The following is a 23,800-nucleotide window of genomic DNA, read 5'->3' as shown; positions in this document are numbered from 1 at the left end:
CAAGGGATCTACTAAGAGGAAGCCTCGCAACTTGTCCCATCACTGGTACGCGAACAACCATGGGGACACGGGTATGTCGGGTCGTACTGCCACAGGAAATAAGGATCAGTCTCGTTAATGAGAACATTACCCATCAACCGTGATTGGGTCGGAAGGTCGAAGGAGGCTTCGAAGATTTGTATCGAAGGCATACGGATCTGACCCCAACCTTTCTGAATCAATGTATCGATCGAAGTCCCATAGACGTATTCCCGAAATCCTGCCCATCGGATTGCAGAAGCGCACTTTTTGTCCGTCAGCTTATCATCACAATCTATCCAACAATGGGAATAACACACCATCGGGCAGCTCTCAGCGTTTGTATATAGTGTTAGGTCGGCGAACGCATCCTCCGCCTCGGAAGCAGTCATGCGATATTTGCCATGCGAATCGGTCAAAATCGCCGTACAATTCTTGATAGCTGACATTTCTCCTGTAACAATAGATCGGGTGTTAGCCAAAGCAATGATATCTAATCGGAACAGTTGACTAACCATGAAGAGAAGGGTTCCCGGTCTTTGAATTCTCATTGACACCCATGCAAATGACTTCGCCTGTGTCAGAGGCAGTATGATTGACAATGACTGTCCCAAAAGCCGCAAAGGGACAAGGGGAGCCGCTGATTTCGCTCAATGCCTCATTTGCTTGGCGCATCCAGTGTGCTCTCGTCGGAAATGTGACTCCGTTGATCATTAGAGTCGGGTCCGCAAGGACGACTGCCCGTGCCGCGGGAAGAAGCCCGACAAGCAAGGTGAAGAGATAGATTGAAGAACGCATGTGTGAAGCCTGGTCTTGATGGCAAAAACTATCTCACCCTGTACAATGGTGGAAAGTCAAATCATTTGCATCTCTGCTGGCAGCTCTCTTTTCTATCTGGCTTGTTTGCGGCCGCGGCCGTGATCGGCCGAGCAACTTCAGAGCTCCTCCATACTGACTGATAAGAGCTTCTTCAGGCAAAGGCATTTCCCTCTTAGCAGTATCTGACATCGGATCTACCTCCACGCGCTCATGAATCTGTCCGCCGTAATCTGCAACCCGCTAAACCAATCATATTTGACGAGTCCATAAAACTGGTAGCCCTGATAAGTCATTCTAAAGTATAGTGATTACCCGTTGGATCACTTGAAATCTTCCAAAATGGATCGTGCGTGCATTTCTTCACCTTAGTCTTGCGAGTGTTGGATGTTCACTTCACACAAAATCTGTAAAGTGGAAGGTGCGACCCATGCATATTGTTTTAGGAGGACACGCGTTAGTTGTCGAGTATAAAGCACCCCCTCTTTTCCGAAGTTCAAACCCACTCGTCTGTGGATTCTTGAATCTGTTACTTATCCCCACTCACGGAACAATACAATCATACCATGGAAACTACCCTCATGCTATAGAGAATCCACCTCAGTAGGCAAAAATACTTTCCTGTTTCCACAGACCACGTGATATATTGCATTGATCCACTACCGGTCTCCACCGAAGCTATTTTGCCACTAAACGCTACAGACGACCACGACTAGATCTAGAAATAATTCGAAATCCGTATTCTATCTCCGTCTCTTGGCTCAAGAAGCTCGAACCATGGGAACGGACTTCGCCGGATACTTCCGCAGTCCGTGTACAACACGGCCCGCCTACCGTTCCATCCGTCCTAGATGTGAGAATGGTTACAGGACGGTAGACTAGTCATGACCGGATGCTGTTAAAACACTTCAATTGTTTGGTGGTCAGAGGAAAGTGTACATAAAGAAGACCTGCCTCCTATGTCCACTTCCTCATAAAGTGGCGTGTGGAAGTGAATAATCAGGTTATAGCAAAGTCATATCCCGAGTACCCACTGTTGGTCACGCAAGAGAAACCGAAGAACGTGCCTTAATGTATGGCCTCCCGTATTGACTTTTTAGAGCTAATGAAACTAGTCACCATTGTTGTCGTATCTAACAATCACTCCCAAAACGGACCAAGCTGTTGGGCAATACCAACCCCCTTTAAACCGCAAGTGAGAGACAGCTTTTGATTCAATCGAATCTATTCTTCCAGTAAAAGGAACTCAACCTGAGTATCCAAGAAACCTTTGAAAGTTACTCGATCCTCATAAGCCGGTCAAAAAGCCATCTTTCAGCGCGCGTCCGCTATGTCCGCGAAATGGAGAATATTTTCATGTGGCGTATTTTGACTCCACAGCATTTTTGCATTTCCCACGTCGCCTCGGCCTCGGTCAGGTTGATTGGGACAAATTATTCTCTTGTCTACCAAGATGGCCTGTATACGCAACCATCAATCTAAAGACGGAGAGTATGTTTCGTCCGTTATCCTAGCTAAACATCCTGCGAAAGCTGCGAAAAAATAAACTCCCTGCTAGTCAGCCGGCTTTAATGCACCGCGGCTGGGACGGCCTTAGCTGATTGGAGCCGTAGACGATTTACAGCGGTGTGCATGACTAGGCCAAGTTTCATAATACGCCACACACCTGAGTTCATGCATATGTATGCACGTTGTGCCGTACTTCACGGCCTTAAGAATCCAGGAGAGGAAAAAGTTCCGGAGTAATTTGTCTGAAAAAGTATATCTCCCACTCTGGATAATTACAGACTAGTAATGTGTTTGTCAACCTTCAGAACTCCACATTGTGGATTCTATAGTAAGAGATCCCGTATAGCATACCCCTGATTCTCTATCTCCACAAGCTCGAGATATATGATACGTTGACATAATATTGTTGATGAGAATAGCTATATCGGTCTATATACTCCAAACAGATCGACATAGTAAGACACTTGATTGATTGTTGTTCTTTACTTGCCAAAGTTTTATCACAAAGCGGGACCTGATAACCCCCACATAGCTTATGATTGGTCCTATACTTAGCACAACGCTCAAGCGGGAACTTTGGAAAACTTTGATTGGTTCGAAGTATGAGATTAATACGATTGTAATTAGATTTCCGAATATTGTGTAGATTCGGAAATTCTCTCAAGCCACTCAATGCCACCTTAGTGTAGTCCGCGCATCCGGCATCATGTCCCTTTTTCGGATTGTGGTTTCTTCTATGATTTATATCAGCAGCATCGATTCATTGGCGAAGTTGCTTTGTCCTGTCTCAACAGTGTCATAGTGCTCGATTCAACCTGCCGCGGAGGGATCAGGTCATCAATTGATCACTTTTAGTCTGAATTTATCTTCAAATTGTTCTATCTTGTGAAAGTGAGAGAAGACCTCCTCCCCCTGATCAGGCTGAACCCCCTGGCCCTGATCCTACAGAAATATTCATTCTTTATGAAGTTGGCTAATGAATTGATTCAAGCAGGACAAGACACACGCACAGAACAACGAATACTACCCGCGGGGTTTACGACAAAAGTCGTCATTCAAATCTATACAATGGGTGTTGCTCCGGTCAACGAGACTCCTTCCGAGTCACTGAATCACGGATATGGAGGAAATGACAAACCTGCCTCTCTCAGTATCATCCCAGACTCCTGGCACGCCTACATCCAGCTAGCCCGCCTCTTCCCACCAGCTGGCCTATTCCTCATCTATTTCCCCCACCTTTTCGGCGTTTTGCACGCCGCAGTCCGTACCCAAGCGGCCCCGTTGGATGTTCTGAATGCCAGCATTCTGATGTTCGCCGGCAGCTTTTTCTTCTCCAACGCCGGACACATATGGAATGATCTTATCGATGCCGATCTTGATGCCAAAGTTGAGCGAAGCAGTCGCCGCCCGATTCCGCGCGGTGCTATCTCCAAAAGGGCTGCTTTCATTTTCGCTCTTACGCAGGGTGCCATGGCCGCCTGGTTCCTGACAGGTATCCCTGCTGGCTTCACCACGGGCTACCTGTATGCCCTGCCTAACATCCTGGTCACCCTGTACTATCCATTTGCGAAGCGACACACGCACATGCCGCAGCTGGTGCTGGGCGTGTGTTTGGCTTGGGGTGTTGTGATGGGTGAACTAGCGATGGACGTGCGTCTGTTTACCTATGATAATAAACTGGAGGTGGAATGGACGACAGTGTATCTGTTTATGGCGTCGGTGTTGTGGACTATCATCTACGACACGCTGTATGCGCACCAGGATCTGAAGGCGGATCTGCAGGTTGGTATTAAGAGTCTAGCGGTGCTGTTCCAGGGCCAGACGAAGACTCTGCTGTGGCCGCTACTCGTCGCTATGGCGGGAGTGCTGGTTATGTGTGGAAAGACTAGCGGGTTCGGGGCTGTATACTACGTTGTTGCGGTCGGAGGCGGCATCGGGTCTCTCTGCGTGATCATCTTGATGGTTGATCTGAGCAGCACACAGAGTTGTTGGTGGTGGTTTAGCAAGGGATTTTGGTCGGTGGGTGTGGCCATTACTGCTGGCTTGCTGGGTGAGTACTATATGCTGTTGCAGCCTGCTTTGTATTAGTGACAGCGATTCTGTTGATGGGGCGGTGCTACTGTGAATATAGCTTACACTAGAGCTGGACAAATTTCATCTATTACCTCATGGAGTGCTCGCAAGAGCGACAATTATTTACGAAATGAATGACCAAATGTACTGTTGTGGACCAAGAATTTAGCGTTGCACGATATGTGGATTATTACATGGTTTTTATTGTGGGATTGTGATGATTGATTATGAGAGAGTAACCGGCTTTAACGTCGACTTCAACGTCCGCTTTAACGAGTTGCAGAGGCGGGTGAGGCATGGACGTCGGGATGCAAACGAAGTGGTTACTACCCCTGAGCGTGTTATATGGCGTGAAGCGAGGAACCAAGCGGTGAACTAAATCAAAGTTATCTAAGCTCCATCACTTATCGATAAGGATCGACAACGGAAACCTCCCACCAGTTCGTGAAGAGACTTATGTAACCACCTCCCCACGTGTGGCCTTTACCGCTAAAGGCTCAAGTGTTTGGTTTTGATATTTTGGCAAACCGTGTGACCTAGCAAAAGAATTAAAATACTGCAATTACTTAGTAATTCCCGAAGCCTTTGATTTGACTCGTAGCACTTAGTGGTTGGGAAAATGAAACTGCGGGAGAGCTTGTAAGAGAAGTTATGGTAGATGACCGGAACTGGGGGAATGACTTGGAGGTCTTTCGAGAGATCTGTTGGAGGGAAACTATATTCTCACTGAATTATGTCCACAGCATGCCAACAAATTGTAAGTATTTCGTAGCCCGTTCGACGACTGCTCTTGGGGGAGTATACTACTGTCGCCCGGCAAATCAACTATAGAGATAGTTCCTTACCAGTTTCTCTTCATAGATATATCAATATAGAGTCAGATTGAAAGAGCTTAACAATTTCCAAGCATATACCAGCCTCAACCTGAAACACTGCCACCTGGGGTTCGTTTCTCCTTGCAGTTGTTTCAGCCGAACCTAGATATTAGACTTGCAACCCTTACAGACCCTGCCGTTATGACGCACGGTAGTGGTGGAAAGCATCCCTTCTTCGATTTTTGAGTTGGTATAAATACTGCTCTCCTACCTTGATGGAAGGTCCCACTTGCCTTCAACTCTGCGCGTGGGGTTAAACTTAAGGTTCATGCCGGCATTTCGTCAAAACCGTCCCGGGGCCTAAGTGTTGCGCATCCTTATTTTATCTTGAATCTTTCGCCAAATATACACTCATGTATTCTCCATCCCTACAACAGTCATATCAGCGCTTATCGAGAAGCCGCAGAGGAAGAAGACAAGCATCCTGTGGACCTCCCGTGCTTCCATGCTATAACGAAGCCAATCCTTTGATATACGATACAACGGCACACTCTTTGACACATACATTGCCCAGGCATACGATTGTGGATTGCCCACGGTGTCGAAGGTTCCCATGTACAGAGGCTCCATCAACTAGTACAGTACATGCAGTAAAATCGAGGTATAGAGACGGGAGGAGTTTCGATACATGAATATCTTCAGAGGAATATCATGAGACCCTTTGCTATGAAAGGTTTACTTTCAATCTCAGCTCCCGGATATATTTTATTGCACCATCTCTATCCTGTTATGACGAGGATGGTCAGAATCATATGCCACAATATTTGGTGAGAATTCCCCTTCCGATCATGCTGATCACGGTATTGACTTCATCAAGGCACCATTTAATACGGTTGAAAATCACGAAATTTGGGGTCATGTTACAGTGCCTTGTGGATATTGGGCTCCGGGGGAAAGAGCATGATAAGGAATGTCTGCCCGATATCTGAAAGTTCGTTTTGGGATGCCCGCAAGGGAAGATGTCATGTATTTCCTTTCATCAAGTCATGAACCGAGACTCGTTTATTTTATTTCATCGCCGCCTTTCGCTTCACCATCGCTTCGGCGCAGAGATCTCAGCCCGAGAGAATGAAGCACTAACAGTTTCCTGTCCTCTGCGGCGCTGGATCTCTTGAATACCAGTACGGTCTGTAACGGTAGTGGCGTTGATAATGTTGTCAAAGTCCCCGTCCTCGCTCCCTGCCGAGCCAGATTCGGCATCAGAGTCGACGTACGCAGGCTCGGGCTTCGCGATCTTCTCTGGAAGTTCTTTGTCCGACACTGACGGATTTTTGAAAGATTTTGACTCGAGGATCTTGCGCCGAATTTCCGCCATCTGTTCTTCATCCTCGGAGTCGTCAGAGATGGCAAATGGATCCTTATCCTCCTCCTCCTCGCTTTCTTCCTCGGCATCACTGCCCTCTTCTCCACTCTCATCATCGTCGTCTTCATCATCATCCGAGCCTCCGTTTGCCGGCAAGCGATTGGTGTTTCCGACAGTCCAGATATCCTCTCCCTCCACCCGACTATCCTCGTACTCTTTTTCAATCTTGGCCAACCACTCCTCTTCGGTCCTCTTGATGTCCTCTTCGGTACTGCAAGCAGCATAGAGCTTGAATAATTCGGAATTGATTTCCAAAAAGGCCTCTCCGTATCTGAAATTCTTCAGGATCTGTTCCGCCCATTCCTGGTGTCCGCAGATGCAGAAGCAGGCCGCGAGCGCTTCGACACAGTTCAACCGCCATGGTTTGCCGTAGTTAACTGTATTAGCAGCGATGAGATAGGGCACTAGACGCAAAACCAAGTTAATAAATGTGTATTCCCCACCGTGCGGCGCACATACAAAGTCGTTCGCATTTTCCTCCGATCCGCGACCAAGGCACTTCCTTGACTCGTACCCAGGAACATTCCACGACCGCTGCACCGTGTTGTTCCATAAGCTCTTTGTCCGCTGGTGAGATAACCTTCTTCGCATTAGGCCTAATGAAATGATCAGTGAGGGAATTTGAGCCAAGGTGGGATGTTGCATACGAGACGATCACACCAGGGAAGCGCTGGCCAATATGGAGCTCTCGCATTAGTCCCAGCTTCATCAGGCGCTTTCCAGAGCACCGTTTAGGGTCGCAGTGGCCCATGTCCCAGCAAGCAGCCTTAAACGCAGGGCGCGATGATGCGCCGCCAGCCTCATCTCCATCATCGCGGGGCACCGGTCGCGAGCGGGGGTGAGAGGATTTCTTGCCTCCTCGAGAGAAATTGTCTTTCTTATGACGGACCATGGTGAAATCTGTAAGAGCTTCGAATGTAGAGCGAAGCGCAGCAAAACTCTACGTCGATTGCGTGCAGCGCGATGTTGGAAGAAATAAAAAATCCAGTGGAAGCATAAGCGCCACACGTGCTTCTCCGCCCGCCTGGTCCGCTCTCCAATCTACAACAAACCATCGCGGCGTCTTCCCGCTTCGACCCCCAACTCCTAGCTCGTCGATTATACCCCCTTTCCTTTCTCCTTTTCCTTTTCCTCTTTTCGCTCTCCAAACCGCCAACCTGGAGGCTGCCTCAGCACGCATGGCGGCTAGGGACCGCTTCGGTGCCTATGCTGAGCCGGGGCAAACACCGCTACAGCGGGCGATTCGTGAGAACCCCATCACTGATACTAGCAACAACAAGGGAATATAATTGCTAATGAGTTGGGGTTTATAGGCAATGCATGCGATCCACAAAACTACGAGCCCAATCTGGCCCTGAACCTTGAAGTGGCCGATCTTGTCAACTCCAAGAAGGGCAATGCGTGAGTCGGACACCACAGCCCCCATGCATCGCGCATACTGATATCTTTCCTAGTCCTCGCGAATCGGCCATCGAGATTGTTCATCTTATCAACTCTCGGAACCAGAATGTTGCCTTGCTGGCATTGGCGGTATGTTCAGAACTGGAGAGGACAACCTGGCGCGGGGTTACTGACGATGCTCCGCCACACCCCATTAGCTTCTCGATATGTGTGTGAAGAACTGCGGATACAAATTTCACCTTCAGATCAGCACAAAAGAATTCCTCAATGAATTGGTCCGAAGGTTCCCGGAGCGACCAGCCATGCGACCCTCGAGGGTCCAACAACGCATCCTGGAGTCGATTGAGGAGTGGCGCCAAACGATCTGTCAGACATCACGATACAAGGAGGATTTGGGCTTCATCCGGGATATGCATCGGCTGTTACTCTACAAAGGTTACGCATTCCCTGAGGTTCGTCGCGAGGATGCGGCTGTGTTGAACCCGAGTGACGTAGGTACCCCGGAGATCATAACATATGGGAAAGCTATTGACGCTGTTTAGAATCTTCGGTCGGCCGAAGAAATGGAGGAGGAAGAGAAGGAAGCTCAGTCCGCCAAGCTTCAAGAGCTTATTCGGAGAGGCACACCTGCCGATCTGCAGGAAGCGAATCGGTTGATGAAGGTTATGGCAGGATACGACAACCGACACAAGACAGATTATCGGGCAAAGGCTGCAGAGGAGGTATCGAAGGTACAACAGAAGGCCAGAATCCTGGAGGAAATGCTACAGAATGGACAGGGAATCCCCGAGGGTGATGTTTTTGAGGTAGGTCATCGGTAATCTCTATACACCCGGTTCGGTTTGCTGATTGATTATACAGGAACTTGCAAATGCGCTGCAAAGTGCGCATCCCAAGATTCAGAAGATGTGTGAAGAGGAATCAGATGACCCCGAGGCCGTTCACAAGCTGTTGGAGATCAACGACAGTATACATCGCACCATTGAGCGGTATAAGCTGGTTAAGCAGGGTGATATAGATGCTGCCTCGAGAATCCCCAAGGGAACCCTTGGCACAACCACCGGAGTGTCTAAGAATGCGAACAATGAGCTCTCATTGATTGACTTTGACCCAGAGCCTAGCTCCAATGGCAATGCCGCTCAAGCCTCGCAAAGTGCCCAAGGCAATACTTTGGAGAATGACTTGCTTGGACTCTCCCTTGGTGATGAGAGTCCCCAGCCAGGTGGTGGCATTTCACTGGGAGGCAGTAAGTTTATCGTGCTGTATTCGAAACTCAAAACACTAACCTGACCCAGTGGGCTTTCCTTCGATGCCTTCTGGGCCATCTCCGCCTGTAGCTGCACCGCAACAAGCACCGGGTTTCAAGGCAAATTATGATATTCTTTCATCAATGAACACATCTCGGCCTGCGTCCCAGGCTTCGACCCCAGCTCGCACCCAATCACCTCAGGTTCGACAGACCGCGACTCCGCCTGCGGCTGATCCCTTTGCATCGTTGGTTTCCGCCAGCCCTCGACCTGCAAGCGCTGCTTTCCAGTCCCATGTTCAGAAACAATCTGCTCCAGCCTCTTCGTCTCTGCTTGACCTGATGGGAGGCCCCAGCCCACCCTCGCAGTCCGCCGGACAGGCTGCCCCAGAAGATGACGAATGGAACTTTGCATCCTCCCTTCCCCAGAGTACCACCTTGCCCTCGACAAATCAAGTGCAGGTTCTCAACAACCAGCTCCGGGTCGAATTCCACGCCCGTCGTGTGCCAAATGCGCCGCGCCAGATCTACCTCCGAGCTAATTTCTCCAACACCACGAGCCAACCCATTGGAGAGCTTCACTTCCAGGTTGCAGTGGAGAAGGTAAGCAAAAGTCCGTCATACCTCGGTATATTCCCAACACTAACACCTTCCTAGTCCTACACACTGCAGCTTCGCCCCCAGTCTGGCCGAGAGATTGCGCCTCAGCAGCAGAATGGGGTGCAACAAGACATGCTCCTGGATGGCGTTGACTCCGGTAAAGGCAACTCGGTGAAAATTCGGTTTAAGGTTTCCTACAGACTCGGAGCCGAAGCTCGCGAGGAGCAAGGCATGGTCCCCTCTCTGGGCATTTACTAAACCTCCAACCCTTTTTTTCGGTTTAATGCCAAGGCTGTGGCCTGATGCGAGGCTTCCTGTTCTTCCCGGGCTCGGGCAGTCGGAACCACAATTTCTGCATAAATCGGTTTCCGACGGGAAGACATAGTCCCTGCATGAGTGGATCGACCCCCCGCCTTCATCCCTTGAAGTGTTTCTCTCCGATTGAAAACTTAGCGCGTCTTCTATGCTGTTTATAAAGATTTCGAATCCATTGCGTGCATCGTTCCAGATACAAGTCCAGTGAAAGTCAATCAAGCACTATCTCAACGAAATTCATAATATTTCAATGCAAATAGATGTGTAGCCTGTGCGTGATAAGCTTCTAATAACCCAAACTCATCACAAATAACCCCCCCACCCATGCAGGTACATTAAGTTCACAATTGCAAATCAATTTCATGACGATCATTTCAAACCAGCCTATTCCCGCGGAGAAGTTTGCCTCATGCCACAGCCACAAACGTTCAGGGACTTACCGATTCAAGTATGATGTACTGCCGATCGCACGCAAAACTTCCGGGCCGATTCATGGGTCTCGGAGAGCCCGAACGACAGATGTTGTCACTAGGCGCGGAATAATGGCGGAACTGACAGGGCTAAAATGGCAGATCGCACCAGTTTACCACTTTGGGCGTGGGGGCTCGGTCTGGATTGATTTTGTCAGAGATTGGTCAGGAGCGACATCATCTCTCATTCTTCATGACTGTGGTTCGTGAGTATCGTGAAGTTGGTTTTGCACCGACGATTCTCCGATTTCTAGCTATCGTCGTCATGAAAGATGAAATTTCAATGCTATTTCTTGGCAGGTATCGTATGATGATGAGTTACTGATTATCTCTAGAAGTCGAGGTTGTATGGTTTGATCGCTGTCTTTTGCTCACGGTGGTGGATTAATGCACTTGTGTAATTGTGTACTCCGCTTAGATCGATCGTCGTAAGTGATCTACGATCTCTCCACTTGGTATAAGCGTACTATAATTTAGTCAATGTGAACTTAGCTCGTGTCTAACTGATTTGATTTAAAATATGATCTCCGATCACCCTATCGACGATCCACGTAAGTCTAACAGCCCTCCAGTCGGCTGTTTCCACGAACGTGCCCTCGGTAAATCGGACTCCGACCATGCTGATCTACGAAAACTCCACTATTCGCAAGCTCTACTTGATCCATGAAAAAGATCTTCACGGCATAAGTCTCTTCCACAGCAGACATAATGGAAGACGTTATTGCCAACCGTTTACCCCAAAATCCCATTCTCCAAGGCCAATGCAATTGACTCCAAATCGCTAGGACCTTCCCACGAACAGATCCCATCACCCAAAAGCACCACTCTCCAATCACAGAAGCTGAAGAGGACAAGAAAAGCTAAGTAATCAAGTGGCGGGACAACCCCAACCCCAACCCCCACCAATCCAGCTCTCTCTAAGGGGAAAAGGTTCGGCCGGACGATAAGGGAGGAACAGCACGCCTAGACCATGGACGGGGACTTAAGTGGCGAACCCCAGGACACGCTGCCAGCCATGCCAGGGCGTGCAGGAGAATAGATTTGTGTACAGTCCGCTAAGTAGTCTAGATTGGGCGCTTGGGGGATTTTGAGGAGATGCGGCTTACGGGGCTGAGCTGTCTGGGCATGATCTGTAGGTCAAGATCCAATCATAAGGCTGGTCCTTGTTCAAGATACCATGCACAAAGTGCTCCGTACCAAGGGGATGGGTCTAGTCCCAGGGACTTGACACATGCCGAGCATATGAAGCTTGGGTATTTTGAGGGGAAGGGCTCGCATGGTCTTCCCAGTGAAGAAGGTCAGTCTTGGGGTATGGGATGACACTCGGTACCGACGGGGTTGCGAGTGGGATGCAAGGTTCTCCTTCCTGATTCCCCGAGTGGCGGTGCCTTAATTATCGTCCACCGGTGTGGCTCGGGGGCGCCTCCTCGGAGCGGAACTTCATCGGATCTCGATGTGAGCTCATTTTTGATCTCTATCGTGCCAATGGTCGATCCCGGTTGGGGCCCGTTTGGAGATATTCGGGGATCGACAGTAGACATGAGAATAGAACGGAAACTTTCTCCAGGGTTGCTGCAGGAACGCTACCAAGTGAAAATTTTCAACTTTCAAAAGGTTCCATCAGATAGATAAAAAGAAATCTGATGAAGAAAGGACCCAAGGGAATCCGGTTTAGGAGCGGATCTGCGCAGTGCACAGTCGCATCGCGGGGGAGTAATCGCTAGTCTCCACCCGGTCTAGGCTCTAGGCCATCGCTACAAGGAAAACCCATGTAAAATAATAGTAAAATAACAGTAAAATAATAGTAAAATAAACTGGAAAGATTACAATGCAGTCTCAACGGGGATTATAGGAAAAGGTATCCGATAGACCAAAAGTCCCCTCCAACTCGTATTGGCGTGTGTGGCGTTATCGAACGGACTGGCCGTAAGACTGGACGTGAAATCGGATCCATGGCTCATGCCAGACGAGACTTTTCTCGGCGTCCAAACTGCGATCGCCTTGGATCCATGGATACTTCCTGCAAGCTAAGAAGGCTACGCTCGGGGCCTGACAGGTTGCCCCTCCCTTACTACTTAAACTTACTTCCTTCCCTCTAAGTGTTTTATATCTTTATTGCTCCTCCAGTGGTCGAGCCCCTCCTATTATTCACAGCTTACACGATGTCAGATCTAGATCAGGATATCGCGCCTATCCCCCGTTCGCGGGAGGAGAACCAGGAGCGGTACGTTTGTATATCCCCATACTTTGGAATTTAAACTAATTCCCTGCAGTGCATTTATTGCCGCTTCAAGGCGAAAGGACCGCAGTCTTGATGCTCGCTTGGAATCTGCCAACCGCGCTTCCATGCTCCACAGGAAACGTACTGGCAAGGCGTTCCATATCACCAAGGAGATTGTCGAGAAAGAAGCCATGTACGAAGAAGTCGATGAGCGCTACCAGGAAAAGCGTATCCGTATGCTGCAAGCCCAGAACATGCAGATTGAAGAGCAATTCCACCGTCATCTCTTGGCAGCTTTCGCCGCCCGTGCCAACAGCTCCGGCTCAGCCGCCTCATCTATCGCAAGCCGTCGAGCCAGTCTTGCGCCCCGGCAATCCGTCGATGGGGCATCCTCATCCCGTAAGATGAGCCTGGACCTCACCAATCTCCGCTCACCATTCCCCCACGCCATGGACTCGGGCTCCCTCACCAGCCCAGCCATGACAGCCGATGGATATGTGCTGTCCCCATCCACCACCAGCTTCGAAGGCGCCCAGTCCTATATGCCCTTTGAAAGCTCAGAAAGCAGCCCTTACCCCAACATGATGACAACAAGCGCCTCATCCGGTCCCGTGCCCGCTTATGTCAACCAGACACCCACGCCAGCCTGGAATCAACCCCAAATGGCACCCTCATGGGCAATGCAACAGCACGTCCCCACACCAAACCACACCCCCACAGATTCCCACTCCGTGCATATGTGGCAGCAGCAAATGATGCAGCAAGCACAAATGCCCACCGACACAGCCTCAACTATGCATATGCGCCAATTCAGAGATCGTCTAGCCTCTGCTCCTGAGTTCCCGATTACCCACGCAATCCCCCAACCACCAGCTTCGCACCCACACCACCCTACTGCTTCCATCTCCGGACCCAGTGGGCACTCCCGTGGCCATTCCCAGCCCAGTAATCATTTCCACAATCTGCACCTCCTTACGCAGGGAACGCACCTGTCCCAGACGCCTATGGCTGTGTCGAGCAACAGTTCGCCAAAGATCGAGTCGCTGACGGCGGAAACGCAGTCTACGGTTGACTACTGCCCAACACCTAACACCCCACTTTCGCCTACGGCTGTTTCTGCTCAGCCGGTGAAGAACGAGGAGGGCGTTATGGTTTCTCATGAAGAGTTGGATCCGGATTTCAACGAATTCAGTCAGTTTGCGTTGGGTCTGGATGGGAACTCGTCTCTTCAGGATCGGGAGCCATTCGGGTTCGAGGATTTCGTCACCCTGGATGAGTTTGCTACCGTCTCCTGTTGATTGATCATCCCATTCCTATTTTTCTTCTTACCCTTTCTTATCCTTACTGATTCCCATGTTTATTCCCTTGTGTACATGACGCGTTGGCTTGTACATTGCTTCTGTACAATACCTTATCCATTCTTATTCTATTTCTTTACTTCTTCACCCATCTGATTTACTATCTTCGTCATTTAATATCTGATTTCAGCCCAAAATCAGTCTGGAGGTTTTTTTTTTTCCAGTTGGGAATGATTTGGATTCCGACTTGCTTGGTAGTACAATGGTATTTCAGAATCAGAATCAGAAGCAGAAATGGTATCGAACGAATTGAATCCACTGAAGAAACCTTGCCTCTACAAATCCGTGGTAGATTGACGAACCAATTCATTATTCAAGATTAACACCCTTCTCCACCGTGTACCTTAAGTTGGCGTTGTATTGCGAGCGGATCCCATTCCTAATCCGGCGACATCACACCAAAAATTATTCATCTCTCCACTTCATCCGCTGATCCAATTCTCTCCTGTCCACGGGCCGTGCCAGCTACAGCTTTGAAGCTAGATACTCCACCCCACGATTCATGTCGCACAAGCACAAAGTGGAAATCGTCCTACTGGCATTATTTCTCACGTAAGATGATTTGAACCTTGGGAATCCGGTGGATCATTTCTGTGTAACTTCAAATATACTCTATATTTACGTAGGGTCGTTAACTTGATTGAAAAATCACGCATACGATCCAGAACAAGTACGTACTTTTGGTCGTACTCGGGCCTACCCTTCCATTCACAAATCCATGAAACGAAACGAAACGAATTGGTTCCAGAAATCAAAAGCTTGTTCTACACAATTGACCTGTCTGGCCTCGCTACACATAATTCAACGCCTCAATCCGTGCGCCGTTAATCGCGCTCACCTTCTTATTCGGGGTATATAAGCGCTTGGCGGCTGGCGCGAGGTTCTCGTATTCCCATCTACTGGCCAAGCAATTTCAATCTAAACTGTGTATATATCATCTAGGTCTAGATTTTGATTGAGGTAGCTAGACTTGGGTGGATAACTATGGATGGAGCCGGGTGTCCTGAAGCGATCAGCTGGGAGTTTGGAGCTAAAACTATTATAAATACATTTCGAGCTTGCAATAGGTTAGTTTGGAGGTGGATGGGGCTCTTTGTGGGATTTCAGTAAGAATGAGGTCAGGGCTTTCATGGGTGCCAGGGTTTATTGGAGCTTCCAATCGGATTTCTGGATGGATGTGGTGATCCCGGGCGTATGGCAGGACTGATTGTATGGATCTGCATTACAGGTGGGGTTTCAATGTAGATACATAATCTTATTTTTGTATTAATTACTTACTAGGAATTGATATAGAGGTATATTCTCATGCCATTTTCTTTTCTTATTCCTTCAACTACTGTTCCCAATGATTTCTATAGATATAATGGCAAGAATCTGTGAATAAAAGTAAATTGCGGGGTTAAGGTTGCAGCTCCCGCACAGACCACATCCCGCATCAGGACAAGCGCCCATCGAAATCCGGCCACGGAAACGTCCACCGCTTCCATGGTTCGCCCTTACCTGTAGGGAATATCCTCTATTCCCCACCGTAAACCGGATCCCTGGATCGACCTAGGCACTTATGATTGGATCCCCCCGTGCACGCATCCGGTCGATCGATTGGGCTAACTTATTTGGAAATGTCGTGCGTAGTGGGGTCTTTTCCGAGGTCCTTGCCTTGTTAGTTTCGGAGCAGATTAGAAATCTTGAAATGTCGGAAGTCCGGTGTTCCTGCGAGTTTCAGTTTTGTTCTATTTCAAATCCAAATTCTATTTCATGAGATGTTTTTGTGGTGGCTAAAGATAAGCCTAGACCCGTTATTCGGATTGAATGCAGGTATCCGCGAGCTTGTTTCTTTAGGACTGGTTAACGGCTTGTCCTTGAGGCCTCGTGGACAAGGCCTATGCGTAGGAGGTTATTGTAGGCAAAGTCTATATACGGAAAAAAAATCCCCGAGGTAGTCGGATTCATTCCTGGGGTCAGTGAGGAGGTCTTATCGCCTCGTTTTCGATAGATAGGTCCAGAGTCCAGATTACTTCCAAGTTACTTCTTGGATAAGTTTCGCCCTAGTAAAGTCTCTAAGAGGCACCTACGTACTGCTATCGCACAGACACCACGCTACTAAGTAGCGCCAAAGTATATCGAAATACCGACATACCCGTTGCACAAGCACAAGGCTTAGGCTAGCGTGCCGGGATAATCAGAGCCCACAGCATATCAATTTCATTTCCCTCGAAAGGAGTAGGACGATCATCCAATTAGCGTAGGCCTGGACAGGGGATTTAAAGTTACATACTAATTCTCGCTGCCATTGGAACTCGCTAGGTCGACCCACTTTGCCCGGTGGCAACTTACCGGAAGGACCGGGCTGGACTGGAAATCCACCTACGATGGTGCCAAGGATTGAAAATCATTTGAGTGTCGGGGAGTTGGTATTCTCCAGGTTTGATCTGTCTTTCGTACTGTGGTTTGTGGTTCATGTATCCATTGCTGCGATCCCCATGCCCAAGTAGGCAGGCAGGTTCTGTTCTTATACACCGGCTGAAGAGTTACAGTAGGTACGTACCCGGTCTACTAGATCTAGGTCTCAAATACTATTGTTCAATTTGGCGTATAACCTTCAAGGTAAAAATCCAAAGAAATAAACGAGATTGATAGAATTGTACCAAGTTTCACCACGTATAGAATCGGCTAATCTACTCAGTGTGAATTTGAATTTGAAATCATACCCCTCACCTCCCCGAAAGGCAACATACGGCACATGTTCCAGTGTCTTTTGGTATCTTCAGCTACCAAAGTCCAACCAGGCACGCCGCCACCGTCAGCCCAGCAGAACCAGTTCCAAACCCGGCATTGCATCCGGTGACACGCTCCAGCCAAACAGGAAAGTGGGAACTTGCGAAGGAGAAATAAGCTCAGACCAACCTCGTTCAATCAATTCATAGCCGAGACCCGCTGCAGAAGTCTATCCAGCCTCATACGGGCCTTGTGGCAGGTGACCGACTTCCCCGAGACTACATATGCAGGGGCGAGGGATCGACAGCTGCGAGTCAGGATCTCGAGGCAAACCATGAACCGATAGTCGGTACTGGCCGCTTGGTTGTGATTGGACTGGTTGCCGGCCGCCAGGCCAATCGGCTAACAAAGGATATTGTGATGTGATGTGATTTGTTTGAGTTTCCCAAGTTTAGAGTCTTGTGGATGATAACTACCTAGGAAACGGTTCGTGTGTAATTTATGTCGAAGTGGATAGTAGAGATAGGGGGTATTGAACCCTTGCCTATCGCATATCCAGCCAGTTCTGTGTTCTGTGTCAAATGGGCCTAGATTGCGTGAAACAGGTTTAGGTTTGGCGTTGCTGACACGGACTTATCACCTAGCAATGCGATTGATGATTTGCATGCCCCACGATCTTTTGGTGGTCGTTCTTGTTTTGGTATAGTCTCCGCGCACCAACGTCACAGCTTGATACTTGCACGTTATCTCGTTTGTGGATCTAGCCCCGTGGATTAATATCCGAACCCAGACGCGAGTCAGGAGTTGTGTATCTCGACCAGTCATGTCGGCAGAGTATGCTCGGCCGATTCAGATCGACAAGTAATCGTCGCCGTTGGAGCGTATCGTGGAATCTAATCGCTAAGCGCCCCGCATAATCCGTTGGCTGGCCAGGGCCATTCGCCTTATTGGGCGGGAAATGATGGCTCGGCTTACTTTTAGATCCAGGTCATGGAAAAATCGTGTTTCATTGTTATGTTTATGCTTTCGGTTCGTGATAATGAGATAATTGTAGCATCCAAGGACATATGTCATACAGTAGACGCATGTGAAAGAATAAAATTGGAGGTGCTGATTCAGGGCTGATCTCCGTGAAAGTAGTCACCCAATACAGATTGCCACCCATTCACACAGATAACACCGATAAATATAGACCAAGAGAGGCACGGTACTTGCACCGGCAATTCGAGCGGCTTTACATCCGGGTGATGATTGTGTAAAAAGATGCGAAAAGAGGGTGTCCTAATGTGCGGGAATAAACCGGGATTGCAAGGGCTGCAATGGCTCAATTGTCAAAGGAAATGACAATCCCAGTGCATGCCATCTGGTGTAGCTAGAGTCCACCGCGGCTGAAAAGCTCACGGCCAATCTCGGAGCTCGGACGAACGTTCATGCTTGACGTTGAGCTGCTCCGTCGTCGGCGTCGGGAGTCATCTGGGTCGGCAGGGCTGAGGCCACTGGCGCGAGCGTGTAGATTTAAGATATCAGTGAGACTCACCACACCAACCAATCGCCCAGACAGTCGCGCACCTGGCATTGCAGAGGCTGGAATTGAAGGAGCCAGAGGTGGAGTGGCTGTAGGGGAGTGAGAAAATGGGGGCTGTGATGTTGGGAGGTGGGGAGCAGGCGCATTAGGTGGCGGGGCTACTGCCGATTGAGGAAGGGGTGAAGCTGGAGGGGATATGACCGGTAAAGCAGCTGGGCCAGCTCCCAATGGGGGTGTTGGAAGAGGCATATGAACTGCGGAATGAGAAGGTGTGGGAGGCCCTGATGACGATGGGGATGCTGGATCGGTCACCCAAAGCCTGTCACAAGTTAGATTGTGTTCAATTTATTTCTGGCTGGCGCAAATATCTTACCGATGTGATCGAGTCGCAACAATCTTTGCAACTGTATGGGCGAGAGTCGAACTTGGGTTCACATGGAATACAGGGAATGAGTCTTTGCCTTCAATCAATCCACGAGTAGACAGGATGACGGAGATAAAATGAATGCAAGTGTTATGAAGGAGTGGCAGCGAAGAAGAACGTGTTAAGAGCTAGACCCGTTAGCGATATACAATTCCAGACCACAGATGATGCGTACCTTAACATCCGTTGTAGAGATATTGCCGATGACATTGTAATGATTATCTACCACGACAAGCGAGGTGACACCCTCATTATTCATAACTTGAAGAGCTTCACTGAGAGGCTTGTCGCCACTAATGACATCAATCGTTAGTACAGAATAGTGACTCGTTGGTCAAAAGACGTACTTTATGGAAATCACGTTCTGCGAGCCAAGTCGCAGTTCACGAAGAGCCTGGGGATAAAGCTGCTCAATTACGGGGAAGCTGCGTCCGTTCTCCCAGAGGAATTTCACGAGTCTAAATTGGCTGAAAATGCCAACCACCTCGTCGTCGTTGAAGTCTTTAGTAATTACCACGCGGTGAACACCACCTCCAAATGTCTCGACAGCTGCCAACACATTTGCTGAGGCTGGCAGTGTCACTAGTGGCTCTTTCTCCTCACCTAGGCCCTTCACGTCCCTTATCGGGATCTTCTGGCCTTCTCGAGCTTTCTTGGCAATCTCATCATACGATGCGCGGTGTTCCTCTGGTGGGAACGACAATCCGGCAGCCAGGAGCAGGTATGTGTTCAGGTCCGAATAGTCAAAAGTGGAGACGGCAGATTTGTCCTCTGGAGTTTCCCGAATCAATAACACCGCGGCGCCTGAGTCAATCAACAGCTGGAAAAGAGATGTCAGCTCAAATAATTTTCTAATAGTAAGGACAGGCATTTTTCTCCCTCACATTGGTTGCCTCTTCAATTCCCGTGTCCATCTCAACAAATCGCAGATCACCTGGGCTGATAAGCTCCTCGATGGAGATCTCTCGCCAGTCGCGATCAACAAAGGCTGGGTCGGCATTCCTTGGTGGCGGGGGATTGTCGATAAGGCTCTGAAGGGCAGACTGGTTTAAGGAGGGCTGGCGACGAGTACGAGGAGAGCCTGGGGGACCCCGCAGGGTCTCACTCAAGCTCTGCCGGTGTTGGTGATTTGCAGGAGGCATGTGCGTCACCCGGAGGGCATTGCGGTTTGAGGTGCGGGAGTCGGTGCTGGATCGAGGGGAAACAATGTTGGAGCCATTGTTGGAATCGAATGAAGCATTGAGGGAGGTATCAGAACCTTCCCGGTGAATCTGCTGGTCAGCCATGACAATTTAAGGCCAAACAATGTAGGTGAAGTTGGAGAGGTAAGAAGCGGTGATGGCGCGGGGTCGACGTGCGTAAGCCAATCACGGGGCGCGACTTTCTGACATCACATGATTATGTCATAATATTGTGGGGAGTATATCCACGCAACACGAATGCTTCCATTTTCCTTCAGTTGGAGTATTGAATTTCTGCACAGGGAAATGCAATTGATCTGATATTTCTAAAATACTTTAGAATGTCAGAAGTGATAGCACCGTGAGAGAATGGAATGGTCAGATCGTTCAGCGTTGTTTATTTATATACTATGTATTAGCCATTAGAATAGCTGGAGTTTGTATGGCACTTAGATTGTCCATCCTGACCCATTTCCCTTTCTATCCAATTTATTATGCTCATTCAAGGTCAAGGCTTAAAGCCATTGTTATAATTCAGAATGGGGTGAATGTGGATCTAGGATCGTTGGCCCTACGCAGCAATCTCTACCAATGTCCACCAGCGCTTACAGGAAGATCATCGGATTCTAAAAAGAGGAAATAATATTATGTCATTAGTCTATTAATATCAGCCGATGTTAATTCTGCAGTAAGTGGCTTTTGTCTTCTAAGCCTGCTCACCTCGCTAATTATGAAAGTAGGGCAAAAGGGAATTTTTGATTATATCCAGATTAACGGTATCAAGCAAGGCGCAGAACTCGAAATTAGAAGTAGTAATATTATGGAGTATATACTCAGGTGCCTCTGGATAGCTTGGAATGTGAAGGTGATCAAGGAGTGATGCACAATTACCCACTGAGCCAGCAACCTTTCTTACCTATATTCTGGCCCGGAGCAAGCGTTATCTTGCAGGTTGACTTCAGTCAAGCTAAAGGATACGTATATTCTTTAATGCTGGAAACAGCATTTGCAGTATTCAAACGATGTGCTCCTGGCTCAATTGAGGTCGATTCTAAGAAAGTCCATCTATACCTACAGCTGAATCGAAGATTGTTTCTACTGTGAGCATAAGAGTCTTGTTCACAATCCATTTAACGAATGGCTTGTATTTATCTAAGTTCCTAATTCGATTCTACCATCAATGGTGGAGTTAGAGCACAAGAAAAGTCATATATTGTAGACCAGAATATGTCCACTGTCTCTAATGATACTGGCCCTGATGGTTCAGGACACCTTGACCCGCAAGTTCATTGTGACAGTTCAGCTTCTAGACAGTCCCAGAAATCGGCCAAAGATCTAGGCCTGAAATTGAGCCGCCTTCTTGGGGGCTTCGGTGTTCTGGGGAGGAGGGGGAATTTCGGTGCTCTGGGGAGGAGGGGGGACGTCGCTGGATTGAGCAGGGGGAGGGGCATCTCCGCGCTTGCTATTGTCGCTCTGGCCATCCTTAGGGGGAGGAACATCGGTCTTCTGGGGCGGGGGAGGGATGTCAGTGCTCTGAGGAGGAGGGGGCACATCTCTGGACTGAGCAGGAAGAGCATCTTCGCGCTTGTTGTTGTCATTCTGTCCATCCTTAGGGGTAGGCACGTCTGTCTTCTGCGGAGGAGGAGATACACCGGTGCTCTGTGGAGGAGGAGGAGGGACGTCGGTGCTCAGAGGAGGAGCATCTCCTCGCTTGCTGTTGTCGTTCTGTCCATCCTTAGGGGGAGGCATATCTGTCTTTTGCGGTGGGGGAGGGACACCGGTGCTCTGAGGAGGAGGCGGGACGTCGCTGGACTGAGGAGGGGGGGCATCTTCACGCTTTTTGTTGTCATTCTCCTGCTTCTGAGGAGGGGGGGAGGAGGAACTCCAGTTCCAGTGGGCGGCGGTAGCTGCTCAGAGACCTCAGTAGGACCTAAAGCACATTGTTAGCTTTGGCTCAAAAGGAGGGATTGAAGTCTTGACTTACGCTCAGCTGGAGGAGCACCAGCAGCCAGGCCGGCGGCCATCAGCGTACCGATAACAGTGGAAATTCTCATGATGATATGGAGATTGTTATAGAAAGCTTGTGTGGAAAGACTGATTGTTTTGTTTGAAGGCTTCTGTGTTGATGATTCGAACAATTAGGCGGGATTCACCGCGCTCTTTATACCTTTCCAACCGCCTCTTGTAGATGTCCTCGTCACCTCATTTCCATTTGCACAGTGGGCTGACTTGTCCAGCCGTCGCCGTTGTCGTCAGCCAGTAACCCTTGGGGCAACCAGGAGGCACATCAATGGAGACAAAAATGGCTTAGAAATGTGATGGAGCTGCAGGAGGTTCTCCACGAAGTGTTTCAACTGTCCTGATCTACATCACCCAAACTTGAGTACAGTACTGTAAACAGTACCGAGTCACCAATGCAGATGATGACATTTCTCAAAGCCGGGGTGGAAAATAGCTTGGCGCCTGAAGCCCTAAGTGGAGCCCGGATGATGTAGAGAAGGCGGATCGCCCATGTCTGCCGGTCCAGGCTTACGAATCTCTGTAGTTAAAGTGGATCTCTAATGAAGCAATCATAATGATCAACAAGCTAATCCGGGACTTGGTTCTTACAAAGTGGTTCCCGGCATATGTATTCAATCTCTACATTGGTTTAGGTTTTGGCGCACACGCGGCCCTGTCGATCGTCCAGCCTATGCCACACTCCTAGGCAACTACAACTTTGCCATCAATTCGCGTTTGTGATATAATTAGTAAAACCTCGTATATAGACATTATATATTCAAAGCAGGATATTTTTGGCTACGACATTGTGGAATTAGGCAACATCAAAATTGGACTCCTGTATAAGCCACCAATTGACCACGTACGTATAGAAGCCCTGGAGTACATTCAGCCGCGAAGAATGTGATCCAGAAATAGTTATAGCGGATCTATTTTGACTTGGTCGTGGATTTGTGGGCCCCTGCTGCCCAGCCAGGTACAGTAGTGTTCATTGAGGGGCAACAGATCATGGTCTTCGAACCTTGTCAAGGGTACCGATCCTGGCATCTGGTTCTATCTCACAAAGATCGTCAAAATAAGTACAGCCAATAGGTTGGACATACCCTGTGGACAATTCCGAGCCACAAATTGTGCCACATAGAAAAATACCTCATATCTTGTGTTTCCATGGATCACAGTTCTAGCCCCGGACCCGTACAAGTCTTATTTTATACTTAATGCCCCATCAAAATCTATCAAGTAATATCATAGATTATCTCAGAAATGCACTGCCTCTGTATATAGTTCGGTTTTCTGGGCATCTACAATATACGCAGAGACTGCTAGGCTCGCCATTATTCCCAGCTTGGAAACGCACACGGTTAGAGGGATACACATTCTGGGCCCGACTAATATATTGGGTATCATTCTCTCCCAATACACAGTGTGAAGAGTTTAATTTTGCCAAGATTCCACATAAAATAAGGTTCAGTTCCCTGGAAGTCAATGTTTGCGTTGCTATACATACATTGAGCCTAGCTTTCAATGAAACGGATTCTTCATACCCGGTCAGACCACTTTTCTGATCATAGCCAGAAGTAAGTCACCGGTATCATTGTCTACTAACCCGATATGTGCATTAAAGCTATATACTTACTTTGGGTATGTGTATTCGCTTCATTCCAGGCAACAAGTAGAGAAATTACGAAT

General features: G+C 48.6%; 7 protein-coding genes across 7 annotated transcripts; 4 read left to right on the top strand and 3 right to left on the bottom strand.

The window, feature by feature from the left end:
• Nucleotides 1-11: 11 nt before the first annotated feature.
• N7503_010752 (nucleoside deaminase) lies at nt 12-816 on the bottom strand (the record flags this gene model as incomplete). The annotated part of the gene is made up of 3 exons (XM_057070298.1): nt 12-284; nt 339-472; nt 534-816. 3 exons carry the CDS (start codon nt 814-816, stop codon nt 12-14), a joined length of 690 nt encoding a protein of 229 aa, XP_056916909.1.
• Nucleotides 817-3,411: 2,595 nt separating this feature from the next.
• On the top strand, nt 3,412-4,431 carry N7503_010751 (4-hydroxybenzoate octaprenyltransferase; the record flags this gene model as incomplete). The annotated part of the gene is made up of 1 exon (XM_057070297.1): nt 3,412-4,431. One exon carries the CDS (start codon nt 3,412-3,414, stop codon nt 4,429-4,431), a length of 1,020 nt encoding a protein of 339 aa, XP_056916908.1.
• Nucleotides 4,432-6,321: 1,890 nt separating this feature from the next.
• N7503_010750 (ribosome biogenesis TSR3 family protein) lies at nt 6,322-7,546 on the bottom strand (the record flags this gene model as incomplete). Its single annotated transcript, XM_057070296.1, has 3 exons — nt 6,322-7,058; nt 7,114-7,250; nt 7,302-7,546. 3 exons carry the CDS (start codon nt 7,544-7,546, stop codon nt 6,322-6,324), a joined length of 1,119 nt encoding a protein of 372 aa, XP_056916907.1.
• Nucleotides 7,547-7,832: 286 nt separating this feature from the next.
• Nucleotides 7,833-10,159, top strand: N7503_010749 (VHS domain protein; the record flags this gene model as incomplete). The annotated part of the gene is made up of 8 exons (XM_057070295.1): nt 7,833-7,899; nt 7,968-8,055; nt 8,109-8,184; nt 8,253-8,546; nt 8,598-8,861; nt 8,917-9,301; nt 9,351-9,904; nt 9,959-10,159. The coding sequence occupies 8 exons, from the start codon at nt 7,833-7,835 to the stop codon at nt 10,157-10,159; spliced, it is 1,929 nt and encodes a 642-aa protein (XP_056916906.1).
• Nucleotides 10,160-12,848: 2,689 nt separating this feature from the next.
• On the top strand, nt 12,849-14,205 carry N7503_010748 (uncharacterized protein; the record flags this gene model as incomplete). Its single annotated transcript, XM_057070294.1, has 2 exons — nt 12,849-12,910; nt 12,960-14,205. The coding sequence occupies 2 exons, from the start codon at nt 12,849-12,851 to the stop codon at nt 14,203-14,205; spliced, it is 1,308 nt and encodes a 435-aa protein (XP_056916905.1).
• A 4,147-nt stretch (nt 14,206-18,352) lies between these two features.
• Nucleotides 18,353-20,257, bottom strand: N7503_010747 (CBS domain-containing protein; the record flags this gene model as incomplete). The annotated part of the gene is made up of 5 exons (XM_057070293.1): nt 19,814-20,257; nt 19,277-19,749; nt 19,105-19,222; nt 18,879-19,057; nt 18,353-18,824 (listed from the first exon to the last, which is right to left on the bottom strand). Exons 1-5 carry the CDS (start codon nt 20,213-20,215, stop codon nt 18,353-18,355), a joined length of 1,644 nt encoding a protein of 547 aa, XP_056916904.1. The 5' UTR covers nt 20,216-20,257.
• A 1,080-nt stretch (nt 20,258-21,337) lies between these two features.
• Nucleotides 21,338-22,057, top strand: N7503_010746 (uncharacterized protein; the record flags this gene model as incomplete). The annotated part of the gene is made up of 1 exon (XM_057070292.1): nt 21,338-22,057. One exon carries the CDS (start codon nt 21,338-21,340, stop codon nt 22,055-22,057), a length of 720 nt encoding a protein of 239 aa, XP_056916903.1.
• Between the last annotated feature and the right edge of the window lie 1,743 nt (nt 22,058-23,800).

Source organism: Penicillium pulvis, assembly GCF_028828015.1.
Source record: "Penicillium pulvis strain IBT 33274 chromosome Unknown scaffold_8_segment0_segment0, whole genome shotgun sequence".
NCBI classification, from domain to species: domain Eukaryota; kingdom Fungi; phylum Ascomycota; class Eurotiomycetes; order Eurotiales; family Aspergillaceae; genus Penicillium; species Penicillium pulvis.
This window is presented reverse-complemented; position numbering and strand designations above follow the sequence as displayed.